The following is a 27,491-nucleotide window of genomic DNA, read 5'->3' as shown; positions in this document are numbered from 1 at the left end:
CGTTTTGAGAAGAAAACTTAAACTTCTTGGTTCAATTGAATTACAATCAAATTTTTATTTACGTAAGACTTTATTTGGTCTATTTACATAAATTTAGTCAATTAAAAAACATAAAAACTTTTAGCATTGGCGAGATATATTTAGGATTGACAGAGTGAAGCCCCTAAATGTAGGCAGCACATTATGCAATTTCTTTAAAAATAGGTCACGTTTATTTAAGTAGCATGAAAGAGAGACGTAGAAAAAGTATAGTACGTTACACTGATTGAACAAATAGTTCATTGGAACTATTGAAAGACATTTTTGTAAATTGTGGAAGTAAGCACCAATTATAATTCTGCTTGAAAATTGTGAAAATCACGTTAGGTCACACCAATCATGTGACTTAACGCCAAGTATGTTTATTATTTATTAAAAAATAACTTTTTACCAATAAAAATATAACTTTTCTAAACAGATATATTTCAGATAGATATAATAATGAATGCTGTTTCGTTGGTATCAATGTCTGCTGAAAGGTTTGGGTCTGTACAACAAGAGGAAAGATTAACGGAATCGGCTAGTTTAATGGTAACTTACGTACAGTCTTTAAAGCAACAAAGAGACGCTGCCAAAAAACAACTGCTCTATACAAAGTAAGTTATTTAATCATTGTTTAAGATTATAGGTCATGTACGACGTTTGTAGCAGATCGATCATTATTGTAGCACAACACAGACCTGGATGCTGGCGGTATACCAAAGCCTTCACATTGGATAACTAATTCAGAAGGCGGCAATTTCAAAATGAGAGATAACCACAACTTTGAGACGTTCAGTACGGGACACATCAATGTGTGTTAGTAAAAAAATGATTATTAGAGATCGAATTGAAATTTTTTTATTGTTAGAGAAAGGAAATACAGTTTATAACTCCCAGTGAAGTAATAGATATATTAAAGAGTTCTGGAATTTGAAAAAAAAATGTAAAAGTAAACATGGGCTACAAATTAAGTGATGTTATCACTCAAAAAACGATGTTATTGAATATAAATTAAGTTTAACTATACAAACTCCAATTCAAACACACTCAAGCAAAGACATGTTGAACGAATTGCCGAGTTTTTTGCTCTTATTCAAAAAGAATTTGATGTAAAAGTTTATGACTGGACAGATTTTTTTATGACGGACACCTTCATATCTAATAGTAGCGTAAGCAAATGGGTGATGAAGCAAAGTTAAGCCATGACGAAATCGGTATTCATTCAAAACTAATCTATGGCGTGGGATTAATAAAAAGACAATTGTTCATAATACTTTTTTGGAAAGAACTTAAATGAAGAAAGATATGAAATTTTTAGATAATCATTTATCAGAATTGCTTCAGGAATTATTACTTTCTCTGATGAGGATAGTTAAAGGAAAATAAATAGCTGTGAGCTATTTGAAATTATAATTCTAGATATGGTTGAGGATGTTTTAATAGCTTCCATCTGTTCAGGAAAGGATGGTAGATTCTGATATTAATGAGATTACCCATGCAGTGTCCTCTTCCTATTGAAAGTTAGCCTAGGACTTTCAAGGCCTGGGGCATGTTTAGTACAAACAATTTTGAGCCAACTGTACAAATGATGGAATGCTATCACTAAAAAACGATGAAATTTCGTTGATTATAATGAAAAGTGGAGTTGAAAACATAATTAGACGAATTTGAACTATACAAACTTCAATTTACCCCCACTTGAGAACAAGATATGTTGAGCGCACAGTTGCATTTTGTGCTCTTATCCAAGGAGAATTTGAAGATAAGGTTACATCTAATTGTTGCATCCTAAGCCAAATTATGGCGAAGCGATATTTATCAATACAGAAATCAGTATTCTATGGTGTGGGATTTATGGAAAAAAGTATTTTTGAACCATAAGTTTTTTGAAATAACTTGAATGGAAAAAGATATAGAATATTGAAATAATCAGTTGTTTGAATTGCTTCAAAAAATTTAGTCAACAAACAGAATAGAGCACTGTATTATCGCAACAAAACTATTACTGATTTTTTTTCGTATTCTTAATGACTTCCTTTGGCTTCTAACATACCCACCATCATACTTCTACTACTACTTTTTCTCGTAAAGATAGTTAAAACAAGAATATATACATGAGCGAGATATTTATCGTCTTGAAAGTATGTGAAACTATAACTTCCTATATGGTTAGACTTGTTTCAAAAGAGACCATACAAGGTCCTCTTCCTATTATGAGTTATCCCTGGACTCAAGGACGGGAGCATGTTTAGGGCAGATAAATTTTTATCCAACTGTACGCCGAAGTGTGGCAAGAGTCAAGGTGCGAATTTTCTAAAACAGAAATAATTTGCTTAAAGAGAAGCTGAAGCTAAAAGAGAAGTATACATGTACCCGCAATTTTGATACGTTATTGATGTAATTATAATTAAATGTTAGCATTGTTATTTACATTCCCCTTCATTCGAAAACAGATACATTGAAGTTTTGTAGTATTTAAATTTTTTTACGATGATATTTTCCATCAAATTTATAAGTTGTATATTATTATTCTTTATCAAAAGCTCTACATCATATTTTAATCGACAATTTGGAATTAAATTTGCAACATATTCAGTAGTGTACGGATTAAATATAAAAAATTTCATTTACGTACTTACAAATTTTGACAGACTAATTGTAATATTTTATTAATATTTACAAATATTATCAATTAATAATCATAAAGTAGAACAATATTCAAGGAAGTATCACGAGAACGTAGGTCTAATTGTTTTCAAAGGATTACGTCGAGTTACGAGTGAAAAATAATAATCCAAGCCGTTACAAATGCAATTGCCTCGCTTATTTAGAAAGTTGGAGCTATTTCTAAACGATTCATTGCAATTTTAAGACGTTTTCTGACATTTTGGACAATTCCAAAAGATGATTACTTTCGCAACAAACATTGTTAGACCAGTAAACCGAAGTGATTAAACCACGTCGTCAATCGTACTATGATCAATTTATATTCATTCATATCGGCTAATCTAATCATGATTTACATAAACATGTATATTACATTAGAGCCACTTTGTTATTTAAAAAATTTAAAAATGTTGACGTTGCATCGAACATTGATATTACCTCATATTGTTCTGTTTATATAAAAACTTCTGGTTATGTAAAAAAAGTACTCGGTTGTGAAATCTGTCATTTAATATGAATATTTTCCGTATATCTCATGATCCGGTTCGTTTGACTTTATTTCTAGACGAGTTCTTCAAAATTCGGCAGACTCGCCAGGAGTCTTGAGCCCCAGTCCAACTAATAATCACCAAAGTTTATCGCCCAACGTAAAATTAGTTAGCAAACGACGCGCCAGTATAGCAACGTTTAGTCAACCTGTTAACGATGCTGTCAATCAGAACAGATCAGAAATGGAAATAAAAAAAGTTACTAGACGAACCTCTGATTTAAGTTTAATGTCAGGCTCTTTGATTAGAAGGCCTACTAGATTAGAGTAAGTTGTTTAGAGCAGCGATTCTCAATCTTAGATTGTACTTTTTGGGGTAAAAAATAAATGCATGGTAATAGTGATGATATTTCAATGATGTGAAACAAAGATCTATATTTTATATTCAAAACAAAATGAATGGTTGAAGAAAAAACTAATTGTGCAGTTTACTTATTAAAAACTTTAGTTGAATGTCAAAATATTTAAATCTTGGATGAAATCTGTTGACATCATACCGGATTTTCTTAAATAAACCACCCTTACACATCCATCAATTCTGTCACTGGTGTATTTAACTGTAGGTTGAATAGGCTGTAGCCTAGGGCGGCAGATTCAAAGTGGAGGCAAATTTTGTTCAAATTCGATTTAAAAATTTGAAAAAAATAATTATTCTTACAGATAAGAGGAGTTTTGAACAGAATTGAGCTTGGAAACGACATTTGACTTATTATACTATAGAAAAGGGCACTTTATAACTTAAATTTGGCAATTTATTTGATTTATTTGGCATTTATAGTTATTATAAAATTAAGTATCATATTAGAAATAAATACGTCGGCCCAATCGTTTTCATTAAAGCGGCTCGGCCGGTATTCTACGTCATCAGCGCCGATCGTCTCACTAGAGAATTAGTCTTCTCAAAATATTCGATGAAAATATTGTATAGTGCCAAAATGTACAAATACGACAATAATTACACCAAATAAAGTATTCTTTATTATACCAAAAGAAAAGAAAATATGAAACAGTTGTATAATGCAGTAGAATTGAATTGGACCTCCCCGCGATACTTTTAATTTTTAGAAACTTAATAGAGGTACCTGCTAAAGACAATATTGATTTCGACCATTAGAACTTTAGAGAAGTCGGAGCTGTTTCTTCGCTTCGTCGATGCATCTAACATAAGTATGCAGTGACATACTTCGGCACTTACAGCACAACCGTGACATTAGATACTTTCATTACAAATTGAAGTAACGTGATACTCTATCTTACGAACCCTATGTTCCAGTGTAATTTGGGCTTTTACTGTGCATATATCACCTTCCCACTTAAACTGTACGGACCCTATTGAATTATCGCCATAAAACTCTATAGCTTACCTATAAAATGAACACATCTTCAACTAAAATATCGCATTATCCCATTTAATAATATTGCACAGTGCAAAATTTATAATCTCAAAAGACAAAAAAGAAGTATTATTATCAATAATAGTGAAAATAGCAAAAAAATAATAAAATCGTTATATGTGGAAACATAAGTAGCCATTGCAAATAAATCTGTTTGGGACAAGTTTTGTTATTGACCACAAACAAGCCCCTGCTTTATTTTGACCATCAAATCAACACTTTGTCTCGCAAATCAACACTTTGCCTCAAAATAGTGACTAGTCACTCTAGCCAGTAGCATTTTATCAAAGAGGCCGGCTACTCTCCTGCACAATCGGCGCTGATGACGTAGTACTTAATTGGAAGTCTGGGGCGGTGTAAAATATATCCAGGCATTTGATCTTTATAAGTTTGTTAATACTAATACTATTGACTTCAAATAAACACCATTATTCTTCTAAAATTAAGTTATATTTATTGTCGTTAATAAAGAATATATTTTTTCGATATTTTCCAAGCCTATTGTGAATTAAGGTATAAAATTTCAGAGGTCAGTAGAGGCGGCGCAAAAATGAATAGGTTACAGGCGGCAAATCTTTAAATCCGCCACTAAGTTCTGCTCAAACCTATTCATTCTTGCAATATCTCAAAGAATGTACCTCAAAGAAATAGAGAGTAATCTAAAGTATTGTTGTGTGACATTGGATTACAAATATAGTTTGAGAACCGCTGGTTTAAAAATGAATTTTAAAAATATAAATATTACTCAATCTGCTTAATTTCATGCAATTAAAAATACGGATGGCTTATATGATTAATTTAATTCGCATTAGTTTGCTATTAACATAATAATAAAAATTTTATCTTCTCTTTATATTGTTTTGAACTTTAGTGCCACAATAATCATTCTCTGGACTGCTTATTATGCTTTGACTCGATCTCACAGGCTTGGGACATCTTTAACAATTTTAACAGAGTAGTTATTAAGTGTCACGTGTATATATGTTTCAGATTAGGTAGGGAATTGAAGAAAATTAAGGAAAATCATGCCGAAGTATCCAATGAAAATGATTTGTCGTCAGATATAGAAAATGACGAAGAATATTTGTCATCTCCAAAAATATCTACTACAGAAGAAGAACTTGTTAAAGAAATTGACATGTCAACATTTTCTTTCAGGTAGAACATTATTTTGTAAATAGAATATTACACACATATTATGTACCAGTTCATTATTTTGCAAGCTACTTCTTGTAAAATTTCTAAAATACGTAAAATCGTTTCAATTTTAAAATGCTGATTTTTTAAATACTAGGATTGCAACTTAAGTTTTGAGATAGGCAAGTAAAAACATATATTTTGAATTGAATGTGGCTTTATTGTTTTTTCAAAATATTCTTAATTAAGATCAATATTTTTGCATGCGTTTCAACCAACTTTCGAAGCATTTTTTCCATTCCTATGGGGGTACCTCCAAAACATGTTATATTTATTAACCGCTTCTTCAGGTGTAGAAAAACGTTGACCTCGCAATTTATTTTCAATTCGATGTTTTGACTGTTCAAAAAAGTTTTTGTTTGAACTGATATATGAGAATTCGCATTGTCGTGGTGGAGAATGATTCGTCTTCTGCGCTTGGTTTCATTGTTTTATTCTGTTAAAATAAAATTCTCTCCTTTCTACGAGTATCCTACCGGCACGCCTTTGGCACACTATTTTCAGTGTTTGTGAATGGATAACAATAGGCTAAATTCATATATTGACCCCAACCCGGGTGGTACTTCCACACTTGATAAAAAGAAAGAATTTTACAATGGAATTAAATTGGCTTAAATATTCGTTGGGTCACTCTGTGGTCCCTTTGCATACCTAAGGAGATTTTATTGCTCTATACCTTTCTGAAATAAACTATAGTGTGCGAACAAATTTTGTTGGTTTTGAAAAACATATACAGTCGATTCTTGTTTAGTTTTGGGTTTATATGCATAGATCTATGATTTTTTGCCTTTCACGATCTTATAGACGTCTTTTGATACACCACCATTGAATTTTTTCAGCATTTCTTTGTACCAATCCACACGAGCTTCTTATTGAGCGATTGTCAAATTATGCGGTATCCAACGCGAACATTTTGACAGCGAAATTTTTATGCAATATTGAACGTATGCGAGTGAACTAACGCCCAAGCATGCCTCAATATCACGGTATGTCACATAACGAAGTTGCAATATCAGTTTTCGCACAGCATCGATGTTTTCTGGCACAACAATCGATTTTGGATGACCTTCACGAAATTCATCCTGTAGCGAAAAGCAACCGCGATTGCATTCCATTTTTGGACCAAGATGAATGTTTCAAGTATCTGTAAATAACTCAGATAATACTCGTATGACAACATGTTCTGAGTACGTTCGCCATTAAAAATATCAAACTTTATTATGGCGATGTTAGATTTGACATATTTACATCAGTGTTGCCATACCTCAAAACTTAAGTAGCTACCCTTCGTCATTTTTGAGGTGGTAAGGTATTTTATACTGTTTTCATCAATGAAATTGTCGGGTCACTTATTATTTCTAGTGAGTGATCAAAAATTCGTTTACTTTTAGTTCGAGAATTCACTACAACTGTTAAATATCTTGAATAATAAGCTTTTGTATACTAACTAAAGAAATACATAAAAACACAACAGCTGGCTGCTATTAATCAATAAAATCAAGTTTTCTTCCTAATATCAATAAATAATTATTTATGCAACAAATGAGTAAAGTAATACTTTTTTCACTAGTGGGATGGTTTGACGGCAATTCCTACGAGTGAAAAAAGTTTTACGTTTCTACTCACGAGTTTCATACAAAAATTTTTCTACGTCCGTAGTCGTAAAAAAATTCGACAAAACTTTTATTTTGTAATAGTAATATTAAAAATGCAACTGTGAGTATTATTAATTTGAAGTGAAGAAGTTACATTACTTGAATTGGTAACATGTAACGTTGGATTGTTGGTAGGATCGTGAACATTTTAAATGTTCACGACTTCAAGTCAAACTAGTTGTTCCCGTTAAAATTTTCATTGCGGAATCCATTTTGGTTTTTATTCAGTCCGTCTACGAAACCCTCCGCAACTGTGTTGGATTTCCGTACACCGTACTTCTTTAGTTGAATTATATCACCACCGGAATCCACTAATAGAGACGCCGAAGAGCGTCGAAATGTATGCCCAGTGTAGTTTTTTGGATTAGGTAAATTCAGAGCGAGGGAATTTTTGAAAAGATATTGATACCTACAACTTGGGTTTTCATTTTCCATTTCTATACTGCAAAAAGAAATGATCTGTTTTGATATTTGTGGGTCGTTGGGTTTTATATTTTTTATAAATGTTTAATCTATTGTCAAATATTTCACTAATAACAGTAAATCGACGTTGAACATGAGTTTTTGTATCAGGTACTGTGATAATTAAAACATTTCCGGTATTATTAATAGCATTACACTTCATTTTATATAATTTCTCTCTCCGCAGAGCTCCTACGATTCCGAATATTAAAACAAATGTTTTAGATTTTTTGGGTCTATAGCCAACTGATTTGGATTTAGTTTCAAAGTAAGCTAGTAACACTCCTTCTGTGAAGCTGTTTATGCCTTTTTTAGCACGCCAATCCATAAAAGAATTATATTCTTTTAAATACTGTTCCCTGGATTTCTCAGGGAGAAGATTCATAGTCGCTGCAGTTGCCGATTCAAGAACATCTTCAGGTGTGCAGTTTAAACGTTCTTCACTATTACTCTCCATTACTAATAATAATACTGCACTCCTTCTAATTACACACAAAACGGATTTTCAAGAAATTTTCAAGAAATAAAAGTGTGACTTATGGGAAAAACGAATTGACATGAGAAAGAAAGCTTTCACAGCCCACTATTTTGATAAAACAATTTTATAATTGCGTTAAAAACTGACACGTTACGGTACTTTTTTCACGCTTTCTGACCGATTCAGAAATTACGTTTCTTATGAATGAAAATTATAATATTATAACGGACGTAGAAAAAACAAATTTATTAATTGAAAATATAAATTCGCCTGTTTTTTTAAGGTTTTTTTTTATCTATTAATTTTGTTACAGGGAAAAAGTGATATACAAATGGACATCGCTGAAGAAATCAGTGACAGACAGATTTAATTATTTAACCCATGGAAGAAATTTCCATGACTTTTATATGTTTTGTGCGCTTGTGTGTTTTTCAATAGGACTTTTGTCGTTATTAGATATATTTACTGAATATGAATACGCAAAAAGGGGACTACTGTCATGGTTAATTGATGACAATTAGTTATTCAAAAATCATATCAAGAACTGATTATAAATAAATGTTATTGTATATTGATGAGTATGTAGATAAATAAATGTTTTTTATCACATATGTATCTTTTTCACCATTAAATTAGAGCCCTACGACTCCAACAGATGATTGGTAATTAATAACTCCCCGTAAACCACTTGGCTATGCTAAAGAACTAAAATATTAATTAGACAAATCTACATATAGTAGTAGTAGTTGAGCAGTTGCTATATTAACAATTTTTTTTTCTGCTATAACCACTGGAGATGAGATTTGTAACTATACTTCTGTTGTCCTTTACAATACTAGATTTCAAATAGAAGAAAGGTCACCACTAATTTCAATATAATTATTTCGAAAAAAAACTGAACGACCACGATCATGAACAATATGAATATCATTTTGAAAACATAACTTGCCTCTCGTTTTTAATTCCAAAAACGAAAGGAAAATTCAAAACAAAGTTTGTCTCCACCTCTACAATACGTTGCATAATATACACAATTCATGACATTTCGAAATAATCTCTTAATTGGATTAGTGGCTTTGCACCTTTGTCATTCACTTGTTGTTGACTAAAAACAATTAAAACAGTACTAAATGAACTAGAAAGCAGCCTACGTTTTCTGGTCTGAATTTTAGCTATTGAAAGTTACTATGTCTCACTTTTTTTGGGAAAATAAATGTTGACAGCTATACATAAATGTAAAACAATACAGTGTAGAACAACCAAATGGAGTAAATTAGTAAATTAAATGAGATTGTCCCACTCACAAACAATCCAACTAACCTCTATAACTCTTTCTATCTTTCTTTCTCATTCTTCAGCTAAAGTGTAATTGAGAGTATGCCCATTTCTACTGAACATAGATATCTCACCTTCAGATGCATTAAATCTACGAGGGTTGCTACTTAAGTTTTGAAATATAGCAACACCGATGTGAATATGTCATCTGATATTACCATCCTAAAATTCTTGTAAATTCATCTTGATCAAAAAATGAAATTAAATCGTGAATATTGTCCTGCGATGAATTTCTCCGACTTTTGACGTGGATTAAACTAACAGAAGTGTGATGATAAACTCGCTTCGACATTTGGTGATAAAACACCATCTCGAACATCACCAATCGTGGTCGCACTTCTCTACAGGATGAATTTCGTGAAGGTCGTCCAAAATACGCTGTTGTGCCAGAATACATCGTTGCTGTGCAAGAGCGTCATGTGATATACCGTAATATTGAGGCATACTTAGGCATTATTTCAATTTCCATAAACTCAATATTGCTCGAACATTTCGCTGTTAAAATAATTAGTTCGCGGTGGATTCCGCATAATTAGAGAATCGCTCAATAAAAATCTCATGTGAATTGGTGCAAAGAAATGCTGAAAAAATTCAATGGCGGTACTTCAAAAGACATATAAGATCATGACAGGCGACGAATCATGGATCTATGCATATAAACCCAAAACAAAAGCAACATTTGACTTATAGGTCAGTCAATACGAGCCAAATCCAACAAAATTTGTTTTCACACGAAGCACTTCGAAGGAAATGTTCGCCTGTTTTATCGAAAAAACTGGACGTATCGCCCCCATTCTATTAGAACAACGTAGAACGATCAAATCTGACAAAAACATCAATGAAACCAATCGCAGAAGACGAACCATACTCCACCACGACAATGCGAGCTTTCACACATCAGTTCTTGGTTCAAACGTAAGCAAAATTGTACTGATTTTAATTGAGAATATTTTGAAAAACAATAAAGCCATATCCAATTATAAATGTTTGTTTTTATTTGTATCTCAAATTTAAATAGTGAGCCTCGTTGGGGTATGCATGAGTTTTTTCTCTTTACTCCAAAATAGTCAAAACTTGTCTAGCCTTGTTATATGAATAGTATAGGACTCGAAGAAACATTAAACATCGTGTCGGGTATTTATCACTAAAATAAAAGTGGCACTGATGTATTTTCTTAATAGGAAATTTTTAAATTTCAATTTGATTATAGTTTGAAGCATATATGTAATACTTATGAGCAATTCCTATAAGTGGAAGGTGTTCCGACTAAGTGAAACAAATAGTGTATCGTTCTCTCTCTCCTCCGAGCGCTTCAGTTAGTTCTGCGCATTTTTAACATGCATGAAGCATGCCTAGTATAGATAAAGCGTCTCGAATGAGAGAGAAAATGAATATTGTCGGCACCGTAACGTAGGGACGTTTTTTTCCCTTACCAACTATTTATATAAGAGTATTACATATATGGTTTGAAGCGATTAGATGATAGGTACAGTAATACAACGAGAAGACCAATTTTCGTTGCTTTGACAGGACTAGAGCCATTATTAAAACTTTCGACCGGATTCGGTGCGCGATTAGTTTTATAACTAAATGAAAAAAGTGTACTCAGAACCTTCTAATTAGCTTTCTTATTAGGATTTTGAGTAGAAAGTCTAAATTTAGTGGATGGTAGAGAGGAGGATAACAATCTGTAGGACTATTTAGAAACGATGATCGGAAGTTACGTTCATTGTTGTTCGGAAACTGATCTACCTGAACCCTGGTTATAGTTTCCGAAAAGTCCTTGTACACGTGAAAGTGTCTTTTGGAATGTGTTAAATAAAGGTGACGTCATTAGTATCATTGTGAATTTTAAATAAAATGCCAAATATTATTCACGCTTTGGACAACTTTTCACACTTTAGTACAACGCAAGTTGTTGAAATAATGAACTGCTTGGGTTAAAAATGAGATTAAATTTTTTAACTCGGCATATTTCAATTCATCTACCATTACTACATTCATATCATACCCTTTGTCTATACCAGTGCCATGCTGGAAAGTTTTTCAACTATTATTTATCGTATACAGCGGCTATAAGATATTATGAGAAGAACTTCTAAAAACAACACTTTTTAAAGATTTAAAAGTGCACTGAAAAGTAATAATATATTATAAAGAGAAAACGTTTTTAAAAAGTGAAAAACAGGATAGGGTCGTGGCGGACAAGGTTGGTACGTATGACGTCTGAAGTTGGTAATAATAGAGTTGGAAAAAAATAATTTACTATAATACTACCTAAAGTGTGGGCGCTTAAATTTCATTAATATCTTAATAATTATTATCTTCCAAGACTAGTATATGTTGTGTTATATTCTCTCATGAAGCGCTCATACTTTTGGTAATTTTTTTTTTTCAATTATTTTTACGAACTTCTGATGTCATACGTACCAACCTTACCTATCACAACCCTATTCTGTCCTTATATCTTACTTTTTCCTGCACTTTTAAACCTTTATGACGTGTGGTTTTTAAAATTTTTTTTATAATATATTAATTTATTATAACATTACTTGTATACGTAATCGATGAGCATTTGGTTTAGTTCTTTATTTTTATGTTAGTGTTAAATGTTAAATTTCAGTCGATTTGGTACAAAGAACATGGTATTTGGAAGGAGAAAAATATACTTAACGAAATTTTCCTTCTAATAATATCTTAGATATACAAATTATCAGATTTGATTTCCTAGCTGTATACTGAATAGTTTTTCTAAAATAGAAGCTTACTTGTTTTTTGACGTGTGTCAATTGAGTTCAAGGTTGTATTCAATACATCTGTTCCCAAATTTAAAAAATATATATATATAGATAATAAAACTACAAGGAAATGATAATTTTTTATAATCTTGGTATTAATTTTAAGTAACATTTAAAATGTCCTCAGTTTTAGGAGCCGAATGGTAATACAAGTAAGTTATATGTTTAGCAGTGTATTCATTACTATTTTTAGGCATATATCTTCGAGTGGAAACGATTTTTTAACTGAAAACGGAACTATAAGTGATAAACAGCATCTGTATAATTGTGCCCTAAACGTAAGTAAAAACAGGAAGTTTATAAAGTTTTCAATCTGAAAAAACTTTTAGACAGACTTAAAGGAAATATGCACCCCCATATTAAATAACTTAGTAAATGGTTCAACGTCCAAAATTGTTCTTCAAATACACAAGATCCGTAACATTTCTGCCCCAAAAGCGAATGAAGAATCCCAAGCTGCACCTCGAATGCTTAAATTAACATTAACAGATGGTGACAACTACATCCAAGCATTAGAATTATCTACGATTACTCCAATTAATTTGAAAAATACTCCTCCAGGAACAAAGTTACTAATTCAGGATGCCAAAGTAGTATCAGGATTTTTATTGTTAAGTCCCCAAAACTGTAAAGTTTTAGGAGGTAAAGTTGCTAGTTTAATTGAAAAATGGGAACTCACCAGAAGTGTTCAGAGAAATTATAGATCAAGTAGTAGGTATTTCAAAAAATATTATTTTATATTTTAAATGTATTGAATAGGGTAAACTGCCCTACAATGATCCACTAATCTTTATTATTGGCATATCTGCCACACAAATGGATTGAGAAACTGTTTACTTTATTGGGATTAACTTAAAACCTAATTTACTTTCAAGAACTCTAAAAATATCATTATAATTGAATTGCACTCTATTCAAGGAAAACCGAAGCAAAGATATATCAAATAATTCACTGTGGGGCAGTTTACCCTACTATGTTGATATTGTTCCTCTGCCGAGTAAAATATGTGGAAACAAATAAAATGTCACTTTGTAATAATTTTTTTCAAAATATGCTTGGTTTCAAATATTTGGAGAGCAGCATATTGTCAAGTCACAGTGAATTACCAATTTCAACATATTGTTGGAATTTTATATTCATTTCATATTTCAGAATGTATTAAAAGCACACAAAAGAGTAGAAAGTCAATTAATGATTGTTATTGGATATTCGAAAATCCACATAATTGATTAAGAAAAAATTATTCCTCCTACCTCTATCCAAAGTATACATTTCCTGGCCTCATTGTAGGAAACAAAGTCATACTTTTCCACCCTAGGTAGGGAAAATAAAAGTAACTTCATGGAATGTCTCTGATTATATTGAAATTTATATAAAATACATAGTGCTACGCCTTAAAACGGATCAGACACTTTTGTCTGCTATAGAACATATACCATAAATTATACTGGGCATATTATAGTATCAGAAGAACCTTGGCAAATTTATTTGCAAATTCTGGAGGAGTAATTCTAGCTTTAAAACAACATGGAGATCGGAAGTCTACGAATATTGCTGAAGGATATGTGCAGCAATCTCTTGCAAAAAAAGCAAAAAATTTTGAACCAAATTATGGGAGTCACTGAAGTTAATGAAATTGATTGTAATCAGCTAAGTATGAGTACCAGCTGAATAATAATGTTAATGAAAATATCAGATAGACTGTGATGACCCAGCTCTAACTTCTAATGCTATTCAAGTAACCACTTTTTAAAATAGCATGTTTAACATTAGTATAAATAATTACCACAAATTAAAAATAAGTGGGATGCAAGAATAAAAATAATGTACCTGTAAGTTATACTGTGCCTAATTCTTAGTTTCAGTTCTTTAATAATTTTTTTATGTTATTTTCATAAATAAATTATTTAAAAGTTATTCGTCATGAGGTAGGAGGAAAAATCATATTAATAACATGGGAGTCTAGTGCCTTTTCCTCCCTTGAATGATTACTGGCCAACAAAGAGTGCAATGTCACTAATTTGTATCTACTTAATATTTCAAAGTATATTTTTATAAAGACTAAAAGAAGTCGAAAAGTCAAAGTTTCACCTGTCTTTGAAAAATTATAAAAGAAACAAACTTTAAATTAGAAAAGACCAAAAATTAAGAACATTTAGAAGCATAAACATATCAAAAAGTCTAAGAAATAAAAGAAATTTAGTGCAAAGTAATGTGCTAGATAATTATTAAAAACAAAAAAGTGAAAGTCTTGATAATTGCAAATCCTTATGACGAAAAAAGTTGAATAATTTAGTTACCACTTTATGTAGTAATTTAAGGCGGTCAAAAAATAAAATTTTTTTGACGCCCCCTAATAAGGTTCTTTTGATGAACAAACACTAAGAACATTTTTTTAATCAAAACCACACGTGCCTCTAAATATATTTTTAATTAGAAAGACACATCATGAAATTGAAAGTATTGAAATTTTTGTTTCACAATATCCTAGTATTGAAAAATTAACTTGGATCGTGTAGAGACACGAGTTGTTTTGAATAAAAAAAATCCCAGTGTTTTGCATCAAAAAATTCAATTTTTAACGACCACACTAATTGATAGTCAAATATTTTAGATTCAAAACTTTTTAAAAATGAATAATATATTACAAATTTTTATAGATGAGGATGGTCCGCCTCTATGGGTAAACTTTGGTACTAAAATTCAAACTGGAAATCAAAGCGAGAACTTTAAGTCATTACTAAACAAAAATAAAGATGGTTCAAAAGAGAATTCAGAATTTGAACAACAACGACAAGACGCCATTGCAGAAGCATCATCAGGTGCAGTTAGAAAGGTGTTCAGTGGTAGAGTAAAGCAAAGTGTACAAGTACAAAATAACACCAATAAAAAAGCAACAGAAAAAAATAAAGAAAAGAAGGAATTGACGAAAGGCAAAGGAAAACTAGGAAAAGAAAAAGGAGAAATAGATGAAAAACCCCAGAAGCCATCAGAAAAAGTTTCTTTATTTGCATTCCTGGAAGATAAACTGCCTGTTAGTACCAAGGAAGATACTTTTTATCAAAATCAACCAATTAAAAGTGGTTTTAAAGACACAGAAACATGTTTCGAGAATCCAAACAATTATGATTATAAGAAAAAGAAAACTTCAATTCCAAAACAATTTGAAAAACCAGAATATAGCAATAAGAAAGGTCAAAATACCAGGAAACCAAATAATAATTCTTACAGTCAATCTAATAATTTCTATCCTGAATTGACTCCACAGAAGTATACTGAAAACCCTGCAAATTTTTCTTATAAACCAAAACATTTCAATAGCAACCAATTTAAAGATTCACAAGTCAATAAAACTCCTCAAGAAAATAATAGCTTTAAGTCTATATCTCAAAATAACCGACCCAACTATCACTATAATGCATCTCCAGTCCAGAACTCTAATTACAGTTATGAATATAATCATTCTCCAATGCAGCCATTGAATTCAAATTATCAATATGAGCAAAAGCCTATTTCAAATAATAATTCAAATCCACCCATAATACATTACCAACGCTCAAATATAAATAATCATAATCCTGAAACTATCCCTAGTTTTCAACAAGAGTCAATGTCAACTTCTAATAATATGTATAGAAAAACCCATCAAAAGCAAAATGATATCAATCACATTAGCCAGGAAGTTCAAAAAATGTCATTGAATAGTCAATTTGCTAGCAGGAGTTTGAGGCAGCATTTAAATTTAAATTCCAGTACAAGAAAAAATGATGAACTTAATCATAAAGTAGAAAATAGTGGCCCCACCTGGAATGTAGGAGATGAAATTTTGGCTAAATATTGGGAAGATGGCAAGGTAAAAACAATTTTCAATAATTATTTACTATGTCTATTTTACAGTATTTAAAAATATTTTGTGGAACTTTGGAAAAAATTAGCTAACTTAAATTCCAATCTTGATAAACAATAATGAACTTAGTCATCGACTGGTTTCCTACTTCACTCTTTGTTTGTTCCTGTAGTTTAATTAACATCCAAATCAATTGGTATTGAAACAAGAACATAGAATTGAGAAGATTATTTTTAACTAAGAATCTCGCAAACAATTTAACTTCAAAATGAAAATCTATTAAAAAAAATAAATGAAAGGAATAAAGGTGAAAACAATACCAAACAAAATTATATCATATAAAAGATTTAAATAATTTATGTCCATCAGCTATATGATTTCCAAATAGTCTCTCATATCTCATTTGTTCTGTTTTGATTGGATTATTTTTTCCTCAAGATGTGTAGCTCTTTCAAAGATGTAGTCATATATGTTTTGTCTTAAATAGCCTGAAGAAAAATTTTCATGAAAACTGTTTGATCTACTGGTTTAAGAAAGAATTCTAATTTCTAATCGTACTAAATAGTTTACTATTATAAATAAAAAATCACAGTCGTTGGTTTCCAATTATCCATACAGTTCTGCTCAATTCTTTGGCCCCATAGCTTTTGTTAAGTTATTATTTTTAGGTCGACATTCTATTTCTTTATAAGCCTCTTCCTTTTTAAAAATTTTAGTCTTCTCTGAAGCTCCATGTAAGGCAATTAATATTTCTGTTATCTCAGAACTTGTTCCACCAATATACCTATTGTGTCGTAATAAACTTAACCCTCATAAAGATTTTCTAAGTGCTCATAATTTCTCTCCAGACAACTCCAGAAGTGCTGGAGCTCATTTTACTCAACCTAGACAAACAATTTAATTTAATCAATGCTCTTATGCTTACAAACTTTTGTGCTCTTTTTACAATTTAGGTTTTCAGTTCAATTTTTTTCTATCCACAGGTATGCAAAATCTCGAATTTACATTATTTGTTCCTTATTCACAGTATCATTATAAATTTTCCTTTTAATTATATATCTTCTTTTTTTAATTATATATCTTCTATCGAATTATTTTCGGCCCAAACTTTTTTGTCTCTTCTCCAAATTTTTATACTGATTGAATTCTGCTATCAGAGTATGTCACCTGTAGAAGCCAGATATTGACAGGATTGTCTCATTGGTATTTAATTGAGTGTTTGGGATCAGAGCGGATCGTTTTGTAATATACCTCTGTTGATTTGGAGTTCTTTACACTAACACCCGTTTTTTTTTTTTTTGGTTCATCCAACGTTAAGTAGTGCTCAGAATGAACGCGAACATAAAGCGCTCTAGGCGTTCATGAATGTTAAAAATACACCCCCAATTTAAAACTGCACAGATTAATATGACCTAGTTCGCTAGTAAACATTACCTTAAAAGTGCATATATATAAATAAATTTGAAAGGTGATCAACAATTTTGAATTATTTATAATGTACTATATACTTACTTGACTGTATGAAATGTGTAGAGAAATATATACAAACAGACATTTGGCACGGCGTTGGTAGGTGAGATCCCAATTTGAATAAAAATATCTAAGTCTCGAAGAATATCTGTTGATAATGTAATATTTTTCTTATTATATGATTTCTATTCGTAGGATGAATTAATAAAACACTTTAGTTCTTAATTTATTTGAACACTATACTCTACACTAACTTATAATAATTCACTTATCACTACCACTTGACTAACTTAAATAATTAATTTAAATTCTTCTATTACTTTTCTTAAGGTCTATTCACTATGTCTATTTATTATAAACTAATTAAACTGTGCTACACAAACTCCTATATATATCCCAAACGTTCTAGAAAATAAAGAAACAAAACAAATAAATAAATAGACCTTCCTAGAAATTATTCAGAAGAAATACTGTAAATAACCCGCCCGTTATAATTTAAAACAAACATCAAACGGGTATTTCCAATATACATCAAAGGCGCCGTACTTCTGCCGAATTTTATAATTCCACTGCAATCAGACAGGACCGGCTTCTTCGTTTAATATTCAAGTATCTTTATTAGTACTGAACACACAAATACTGTTTACTTTTTATTCATTCAGTAAATGTCAGATCAAATACCCATGTTTATAAATCTAAGTCTTATTTTCAACTAGAATTTGTTTTCGTTTCAGTTTTACAATGCAGCAATAATTTCAATCACAGATAAAACATTTGCCGTTCGATTCAAGGGATATGGAAATATTGAAGAAATTCTAAAAACAGATTGTCTACCAATAATGACCAATAACAGTAGATCTAATAATAATAATCAGCAATATGACAAGAATAGACAATATCCAGGTATTATTTTTTTATTTACTTTTACAAAATATACTTATAGGTTAGGTTAGGTTGTGCAGATACAAATTACACAATATCGATCATCCCATGATTGAATTATTTATTGTTAACCTATCTCATATTTTAAATGATTGCTGGAGAGTTGAATCATCCATAAATAATATAGGTAGCACAAATCCTGATTATGTATTCTATAATAAAACTTCCTTAGTAATAAATATGTGATGTTATAACCTTAAATTCTCCGGCAAGAGACTCTTCCTCGGGTACTGTTATTTGGCCTCAGTTGAAGTATGTAAATAACTGGTACTCAGATGGGGTGAACAATTAATATTAAATCGGACACCACCGGCTTTTTAACGAATGACGTTAAAAATGAATAAAAAAGGTGGAAACACCTTATGATTTAAATTAATAATAAAAACTAAAACTATCCCCGGACACCATTATCCAAATAAGAATACAAAAAGTTTTGGCAACAAATTTATTAAAAAAATAACATATATTAAAGATAAGACTTTGACTTATCTATGGAAATCCTGGATGGTTGAAGCCCTCAACGGAATTCCCAGTTGTTGGAGTTGAGTCGAATTTGTTTGATTGTGGTTTACCGGTTGAGTCCTTTGGGTTTGGTTGAAACTCCAACCTAGCAACTGTGAACTGCGGTAAAAAAATAAAATGAGAAAGGAAACGGGAGCACAGATGGAAAAAACTGAAGAAGAAACGAGTGGAAAGAACAGATTTGAATAAAAAGAGCTTATGCTCTAGCATATAAAAGAACTATAGTTTTTAAAATATAACCAAACCAGATTCTGTTCTATTCCCCAAATAAGTAGAGAATACAAATTTACCTGAAAACTATTATACAAAATTTGCTTTAAAGGAAATTACTAAAGATTGGAATTTTTGTGAGTACTATAATAAAAAAAAGTCAAAAAGATATTTAAAAAACTTACCAGCTAATATATAGAATAAAATCACCACAAATTTACTTTGATTTAAAGTATAGACAAGTAGAGGAAAAACTCTATTCAATTTCGAGGTTTTATTGTGTCACAATACATGAACCGAGTATTCAAAATGTTTGAAGACAAAAGTAACAAGCCGAATGGCATGTTACAATGTACTCAAGTCTCTAGTAAGGAGGAAATATTTTAACATATTTATTTCTTAGCATACCTGTATAATGTATTTGGTTGCAGAAAAATGAATTCCTGTGAAATATGAAAATCATCAAATAAACATTATTCATCACAGAATACAATTTTTTGAAGTGTTAATCACACATTAATAATGTTAACAACTTAACGCTTGATCTTTTCATTGTATTTCGTTATCAGCAATAGACTTTTCATAAACATCTAAGAAAACAAATTAATCTTACTTCAATATCAAGAAAATGAGATATAAAAAACTAAAGCAAAACACTTGCTATCTGATGAAAGCCAACAAACATCTCAAAATATAGGGAGATGGTAGTACGAAAAGTCTCTATTATCATATAGATTCAATCTTTGTTTGCAAAACGTGCATTCACCTATTGTAGTATTAGAAAATGTTTCGTTTTGAGATATGTTTTTATATCAATTTATGTTATAATAATTAGATTTTATTTGTATTAAATTAATTAATAAATTGTACTGTGAAGATTGGCATGCACTTTTAAGGGTTCTTAAAGACATCAATATATAGTGAAGGATGTAGATCTTTGATTAAAACTTTTTTATGGATCATCCAAGAATTGAATTGTTACCAAGTTTTGAGCACATTGTAATGAGTCTTTCTTTTCAGGTTCAATGGAATTTAGGAGAAGTTCTAAAAATTACAAGTAAATATTGGCTAAAGCATTCGTTTGACATAATTTGGCTAATAAATTTTAGAATACTCTCAAAAAACAATGAAAACTACTGACAAAATCAGCCATATTTACTCTTCAGTTAAAGTATTTTGTTTAACTTTCAGAATTATTGTTATTATGTTGTGAATTTTTTATAAGAATAACAATTTTAATTTAAAAATAACTTTAATTTTCATGTTTATTTGCATAAAAGTTCAATAAAATAGTAACATTATGTTTATGTAAAAATTTTTTTAATGTAGTCCTCAAACATGAATCCCTATTGGTCTTTAAAGAAATATAAAATCTTGTTTTTTTGTTACAAAAACAATATTAACAAAGAGTATTAAATATTTTTATAGCACAAATAAATTTCAAAATTCAAGTTCAAATTGAGAAAAAAAACTGTATAAGCCATAGCCCTTGTGCTTTCATTTGTAATCAAATAAATCTGAAGGACATTATTTATGTTTTAAAGGGATTCCTATTTGTTATATAAAAAGAGTTTTCTAGTACGCGAACACACACTAGAGACGTAAAGCTTCATAAACCTTTTCCCCTGCTATCCAAGTAGATTTCAATTGCAGGTGATTATCTAAAATTATAAAATCGGCATCAGCTCCTGGATTCAAGTGACCTTTGTGTTTATCAATTCCTAAAACTTTAGCAGGATGTAGGCTACCCGCTTCCAAAGCATATTCCCAAGGACAACCTACAATAAAAAAATGTCTGTTTAAAAAAACATTCTCTCTTTAAGTAAATGTTTTAGTTACTTATACAAAATTCATTAAAGGGGAAGCTAAACTACACTCTAACAAAATAAACGTTTTATATATTTCGATTTTTATCTAAAGATTGCAATGAATTGATGTATTTTTTAATTTCAACTACTACTGTAAGAATTAGATACATCCGTCTTTCCTTCTTTGGTACATAAATTTAAAATCTCGTTAGAAACAATCAATTACATCCCATATAGGCCCTATTGAAGACAGTGCTGTTAGCTGGCCATACCATTATTTTGATTTCAATCTCTTCAAATCAATTTTCTACGGCATAAGTAGCGAAAGGTGCGATTTATGGTTCTAATACTATCTTCTAATATTATCTTCATCTAGGTTTGGTCTTCCTATTCTTCAAACCTCTCGTGTACTCTTCTGATAATTGGACATGTCTATCACTATTAAACAGATAAAATATTGGCTCAACTGCAGACCTTATACTCAACCACATGATCTCTACCAATCTGTAGTTGCACTCTTTGATGTGCCGAACTTAACAAAGGTACTAAGTGTCTCCTTATCGTATCATTACTTATTTTTTGTTAGTATTACCACAAAGAACCTTGGCAAAGTCCTTGTCACAATAATCTTCCTGTCTTTTAGAACCTTGGAGCATTATGCATTGTGCCACATGGAATTGTTGTGTCTCTTGTACTTGTGAGAAGTCTTCTCCATTCAACGCAATAGCCACAGCACACTCCACTTGGACAAAATGATTTGAATATAAACCATTTCTTGGATTTTAGAAAATTTACACGTTTAACATAGCAGTACAAGTATTGACAAGACCTTATTAGTAAAAAATATCTCTGTTTCAGAAAAAAAGGCAGCAACTAAAATGTGCTAGTTTCATTAAAAATTTTAGTCGAGTAACAAACTATGTGTTAGGGAGTGTATTAACATTATAATCACATAAATGGAAATCTGTTATAAAAATAATTGCAAAATATTAATGTCAAACAATTAGAAAATCCATCCTAAAGATAAATGTAGATATTTATTATTTTTTAATCGATTTTGTAAACACTCAAAGATTGATTATAAAGTCAGTTGTACAAATATTAGAGCTCTATGATGAAATGATGAAAAATAATTGCCTTTGAATAAGAATATTCCGAAGTCCAAAATGTGGACACTCACTTTTTTAATTTTATCAATATCCATATTATTACTCATAGTCAAGAAACCTAGAGATTATTTCATAATATCAGTAGACAATGTGTCATCAATGTTTAAAGAATTCCAAGCATCACTTCTGTTACTCTTATTTAGTATGTCATTACTTAGTTTTTCTACTGTCTTTTTTTACCTGTAGCATTTATAAAAAATCTAACACATTCCAGCATGCTTGCAACGCTTCCACAAAGAGTATTTGTACCAGATACAAATGCCATACCACCCCTTATCTCAAATTCCATCTGTCCTATTCTGTGTCGTCCATCATTCAGACCCAATGCAGATAACGCATCAGTCACCAACACCAAACCTTCAAAAATAGAAAGCTTATTAATAAAAATACCACAATAAGTATCTACAATTAAAAGATATTTTGTTTAGGATACTACTATATTATATCTTACCCTCTGGATGTACCTTATAAGCTATTCTTAGTGCAGATGGATGTGTGTGGATTCCATCAGAGATAATTCCAAAAAATAAGTTTTTGCTCTGGATCTGATCTGAAGTTAAAAGGCCTACTAAGCCGGGATCCCTATGATGAAACTGCAAAAAAATGTATTTCTCGTTTTATACAGTAAAAACCAAAGGTAACCCTTTGAGTACTAAATTATTTGAAGACTTTTATGCACATATAATGGATTTCATTGGTTCCTATATGGATTAATATGTAAGGGTAATACATTTTATTTGGAATATACTTATATTGGTGATATATATTTTTGAAAGAACATTTCAATTACAAAATATAAATAAATATATAAATGAAACAAAATAGAAATATTTATAAAGAACAAGGACTAACTTATAGTCTAATAATTTGGTACCATGTGGTTTTTCTCAAAACATGTCGGTGAATGCAAATGTATCTGGCACTATGTGCCCAATTTTTGACTTGCAAACGATATGGTATTATAATTTGGCAGGACCACTTGCGCCAATAATACTTAAGCGATTTTTAAACGAAATTCGACAATTAAGTTTATTATGTAGAACGTGTGAATTGAAAATAGCCATGTCCATTAGATAAAACGAAATTTTTTAACACATTTTCTCATAACAGGAAAGCACGCTAACAATTGGTCCTGTATATAAACGTCTCCCATACCTGTATTATATTCCACTACACATGATGGTTTGATAATTTTGACTACTTACTACATATATTTTTTTATGATTGTAAGTCACACAGAACACTGAAAAAATGAAAGATGAAATTTTAATCGATTTAACGATACCTACAACCTCCTTTTCGATCTATATCTAGCTTAGTTTTTGAAATATGGCTGTTCGAAGGATAATCATACATACACCCTTACCTCCAGATTCATATAAATCGAATACATATAATGTATGATGATCTATTTCACATACCTATATAATTTCTACCTTGATGTTGTCTCAAAACTTCTTATGAGAGAACATTTTCTTTCAAAATCTTTAGAACTAAGCTTTTATTTCTCATAAATGAAGAACATAGCTAGATTTTCTTCAACTTGTGAATGTTTTCTATTCAGGAAAATCAGATTCATTATCACATGCAGCATTGATTTGAAGTATACTCATCTGGTACCCATGGAGTAATGTCATGAGATCTTTATTACTAGTAATTTGCTTCATTGTCATTTGAAAGGGAGGAATGGGCCTTAGCATGGAAATGAGTCCGTATTGTCGAGGTGGTTCAAGTCAACACATTCAATATCTTTAATATGCTATTGTAGGACAGTACTCCCATACCTTCTTCAGTTGAAGCCACACATTTGTTGAGATCAAAAAAGGTTCTTCATTAGTTATCAGTTGAGTTGTTGAAAGAAATAAAAAAACCAATGAAGTCCTTTACAGTCATTCTTAGTAAGATTCTTATTTACGGTTATTCTTACAGTGAGCTAAGAATTTTACATTACATTTAAAAACTGAGTGAAATATCTGGTTCTTGTTTTTCCTCTACTATTATACTTCAACTCCCATATAGTTATCTAACTATACAGTTAGCTTATTGGTTGCACATCCCATTAATTCATGTACTGCCGATTATTAAATGTAAGATGCCAAATCATTCCTTCCTGTCTCTACTGTGACATCGTCCCATAGCATGCATCACTCTAGGGTTATCATGGATGGTGAAGTTTTAAGTCCAGAGCTTCCAAAGAAAAAAAGTGCAAGTTTCACAGGTTGGGTAGTAAGTGTAGTTATGTTTTTTTACTCTACATAATGAAAGAATTTGAGTTTGTATAATCTTAGTTATATTCTAAAAATTAATTTTTCAAGGACTTAAATTGTTATGGATGATAGTATTTCAAAAAATAAACAAGGATCAGGAAAAAACCTCATTTGACGAAAATAGGACTTTGCACCTCTAACTCTGAAGTACATAATTGAGGATTAATTATAAAATATTCAATTTCACATGACAGTACCTTTATTTTTAAATATCATGTTCAGTTTACCTTTGGTTTCTGAATGTTTATCGCATAATGTAATTGTGGGTGTCACTGTAGTGGTAGTAAATGGTGTGTTCAATATCATAAAAATATTCATTCTCCTTTTTTATCAACATACAAATACTTACAGGTAACATTGCATTGAATAAATGGGTTATTAATGTAGCACCACACTTAACAGCATTTTCTCCTTGCAACAAATTTGCCATGGAATGTCCTGAAATTTAATCTTGTTGAAACAAAAAAAATATTGGAACCATTTACCTAAAGATACAATTTTGCCATCTGCTTTCAATTTTTTGATGATGGAATCTGAAGACTTCATTTCAGGTGCTAAAGTTATAATAGATATATTTTTGTATCCCTCTCCATATGTCTCCTTAATGGTTACCATAGACTAAAATAGAAAAGTCTTGGAATTATTAATACCCTGTACAGTTTTTATGGATTCACCCCTTTATGATCCATCATAAACTTCTCGGGATGCGCTCCTTTCTTTTCTTTGTTGATAAAAGGTCCTTCAACATGAACCCCCAAAATGGCAGCTCCATTTTTACCACCTTTAGTTCTTTTTATTTTGTCTAAAATATCGTGATAAACATAACTGGGAGATGTGACAACGGTTGGACAATAAGCTACAACTCCATATTGCAGTAATTGTTTAGAAACAACTTTTATAGCATTATCAGTGTGTGCATAATAGGAGAAATCATAACCGAATCCACCTAGAAAACAATAAAGAAAATATTACAAATCTAAAAATGTACGGGAAACATTAAAACTAAATATTAGTAAATAAAAAGTTGAGTTAATGTTCACATATTACCTAACATATGGAAGTTATTGTAAATACTGACCGTTTATTTGTAAGTCGATGAGGCCTGGGGCTATGATACCGCCTTTACAGTCTATAAATATGTGTGCCACTCGTTTCTCTTTGAAAAATAACTCTACTGCGTCCACAACTTTACCATTTCTAACATATAACTCATCATCGACTAATTTATGGTTTCGCAGGATACGGCAATTATAAAATTTTGTAATTAGTTGACTTTCTTGTAACTTTCCTAATGTTACGAGATCATTATCATCCATTTTTACAAAAATTTAACAAAACATGAAAAATCTTTGTTTTGACACATTAATCCAAATCAGCTGTGAATTTCTCGGTCATCAGTCGGATTTCTGCAAATTGAGGTTAAACAACGTTGCCGGTTGTAGTATTTTTTAAACAAATTTAACAACATAATAGCTTCGTTCGCTGTAGATAATTTGCACATATTCCGAATGTATTCTGAATATTTTCTGGTCGTGTCAAATGCAAATGCTTTGCTCAGAATATGTTCTGAGCATACATTCCTCCACGAACGATTTATGAACATCTAAAATTGTAATTTGAATTCAAAACTATACTCTATTTCTGAAAGATATAGAGTAATAAAATGGGGAATTCCGTCCAGTTCGGCTCAATTTCGGAATCGGCCATAGGTGTAGGTCTTGAAATAGTATTGTTTGTAATATTAAAATTTCAAGTAATTGCGTAAGAGAATTAGGAAAAGTATGTTTTCTGGCCTGAAGTGTCAATATCGAAATATTGTGTAGGAATTACTTAGGTAGTAGATTATACAGTTACGTTTTGCGTTTAACCTATTAGTGCCTCTACCTTTTTACGAGTATCCTACCGGCACGCCTTTGGCACACTATTTTCAGTGTTTGTGAATGGATAACAATAGGCTAAACTCATATATTGACCCCAACCCGGGTGGTACTTCCACACTTGATAAAAAGAAAAAATTTTACAATGAAATCAATGCCAAACTATGAAATTGGCTTAAATATTCGTTGGGTCACCCAGTGGTCCCTTCGCATACCTAATGAGGTTTAATTATTCTATACCTTTCTGAAATAAACTATAGCTAAGAGAATAAAATTTATATAATTAACTAGCAAACCCGGCGAACTCCGTTTCGCCACCAGATGGTTTCGTTTTATGTAACATTTCGTTTGGTGCTTAAAAGATGAAGAACATTTTTTTTTTTTGTTTTATATTTGAAAAGGAAAAATTTTATTCCATTTCACAACAGTAATGAATTCATTTCAATCACAAAAATGAAGTGTTATTTAGTTGAACTTCTCTAAGTAAATTTAAGTGAATCCAAAGTAAATACTGAATCGAAGCGTTATACGTGTCCGCAAATTATCCGTTTCATTGAAGTGCTCTTTGGTAAACTACATTTTTTGTCTTTTGGTCTGACGTTAACACAAACAAAGCGGATGATTTCCCAACTTGTGAACACGCAACGTTTAACTGCCCATGTGAAAAACAATGATTTTCTAAATTTATCCCTCAAACACTAAGCGATTGGCCTTGCGACTTGTTAATTGTCATTGCGAACGTAAGGCGAACTGGAAATTGCAATGGTTTGAATTCAAACGGAAGATCAGTCGGAATCATTGGTATTCGAGGAACACATACATTTT

General features: G+C 31.0%; 3 protein-coding genes across 3 annotated transcripts in view; 2 read left to right on the top strand and 1 right to left on the bottom strand.

The window, feature by feature from the left end:
* LOC130891485 (uncharacterized) overlaps nt 1-9,033 on the top strand; it is a 60,785-nt gene extending 51,752 nt beyond the window's left edge. The window contains exons 4-7 of the mRNA XM_057796273.1: nt 469-635; nt 3,254-3,502; nt 5,620-5,787; nt 8,735-9,033. Of these exons, the coding sequence (XP_057652256.1) occupies nt 469-635; nt 3,254-3,502; nt 5,620-5,787; nt 8,735-8,942 (792 nt within the window). The 3' untranslated portion in view covers nt 8,943-9,033. The remainder of the gene's footprint in view (nt 1-468; nt 636-3,253; nt 3,503-5,619; nt 5,788-8,734) is intronic.
* A 3,481-nt stretch (nt 9,034-12,514) lies between these two features.
* LOC130891336 (tudor domain-containing protein 3-like) lies at nt 12,515-20,860 on the top strand. Its single transcript, XM_057795990.1, has 6 exons — nt 12,515-12,697; nt 12,748-12,832; nt 12,884-13,265; nt 15,215-16,407; nt 18,606-18,774; nt 20,566-20,860. The coding sequence occupies exons 1-6, from the start codon at nt 12,672-12,674 to the stop codon at nt 20,604-20,606; spliced, it is 1,896 nt and encodes a 631-aa protein (XP_057651973.1). The 5' UTR covers nt 12,515-12,671; the 3' UTR covers nt 20,607-20,860.
* Nucleotides 20,779-26,210, bottom strand: LOC130891338 (N-acetylglucosamine-6-phosphate deacetylase). The gene is made up of 7 exons (XM_057795992.1): nt 25,868-26,210; nt 25,464-25,735; nt 25,275-25,407; nt 25,139-25,227; nt 22,974-23,115; nt 22,703-22,879; nt 20,779-21,323 (listed from the first exon to the last, which is right to left on the bottom strand). The coding sequence occupies exons 1-7, from the start codon at nt 26,103-26,105 to the stop codon at nt 21,139-21,141; spliced, it is 1,236 nt and encodes a 411-aa protein (XP_057651975.1). The 5' UTR covers nt 26,106-26,210; the 3' UTR covers nt 20,779-21,138.
* Nucleotides 26,211-27,491: the final 1,281 nt, after the last annotated feature.

Source organism: Diorhabda carinulata, chromosome 3, assembly GCF_026250575.1.
Source record: "Diorhabda carinulata isolate Delta chromosome 3, icDioCari1.1, whole genome shotgun sequence".
Lineage (NCBI taxonomy): Eukaryota > Metazoa > Arthropoda > Insecta > Coleoptera > Chrysomelidae > Diorhabda > Diorhabda carinulata.
The sequence above is the reverse complement of the archived record's forward strand: the minus strand, read 5'-3'. Positions and strand labels throughout refer to the sequence as shown.

Coding starts and splice junctions, on each gene's coding strand:
- LOC130891336 (XM_057795990.1), top strand. CDS start 12,672: ATGTCCTCAGTTTTAGGAGCCGAATG. Junction 12,833..12,883: donor TGTATAATTGTGCCCTAAAC/GTAAGTAAAAAC, acceptor AAAAACTTTTAG/ACAGACTTAAAGGAAATATG. Junction 18,775..20,565: donor CAAGAATAGACAATATCCAG/GTATTATTTTTT, acceptor CTTTCTTTTCAG/GTTCAATGGAATTTAGGAGA.
- LOC130891338 (XM_057795992.1), bottom strand. CDS start 26,105: ATGGATGATAATGATCTCGTAACATTAGGAAAGTTACAAGAAAGTCAA. Junction 25,736..25,867: donor CATCGACTTACAAATAAACG/GTCAGTATTTAC, acceptor ATTGTTTTCTAG/GTGGATTCGGTTATGATTTC. Junction 25,408..25,463: donor TTATGATGGATCATAAAGGG/GTGAATCCATAA, acceptor TTTCTATTTTAG/TCTATGGTAACCATTAAGGA.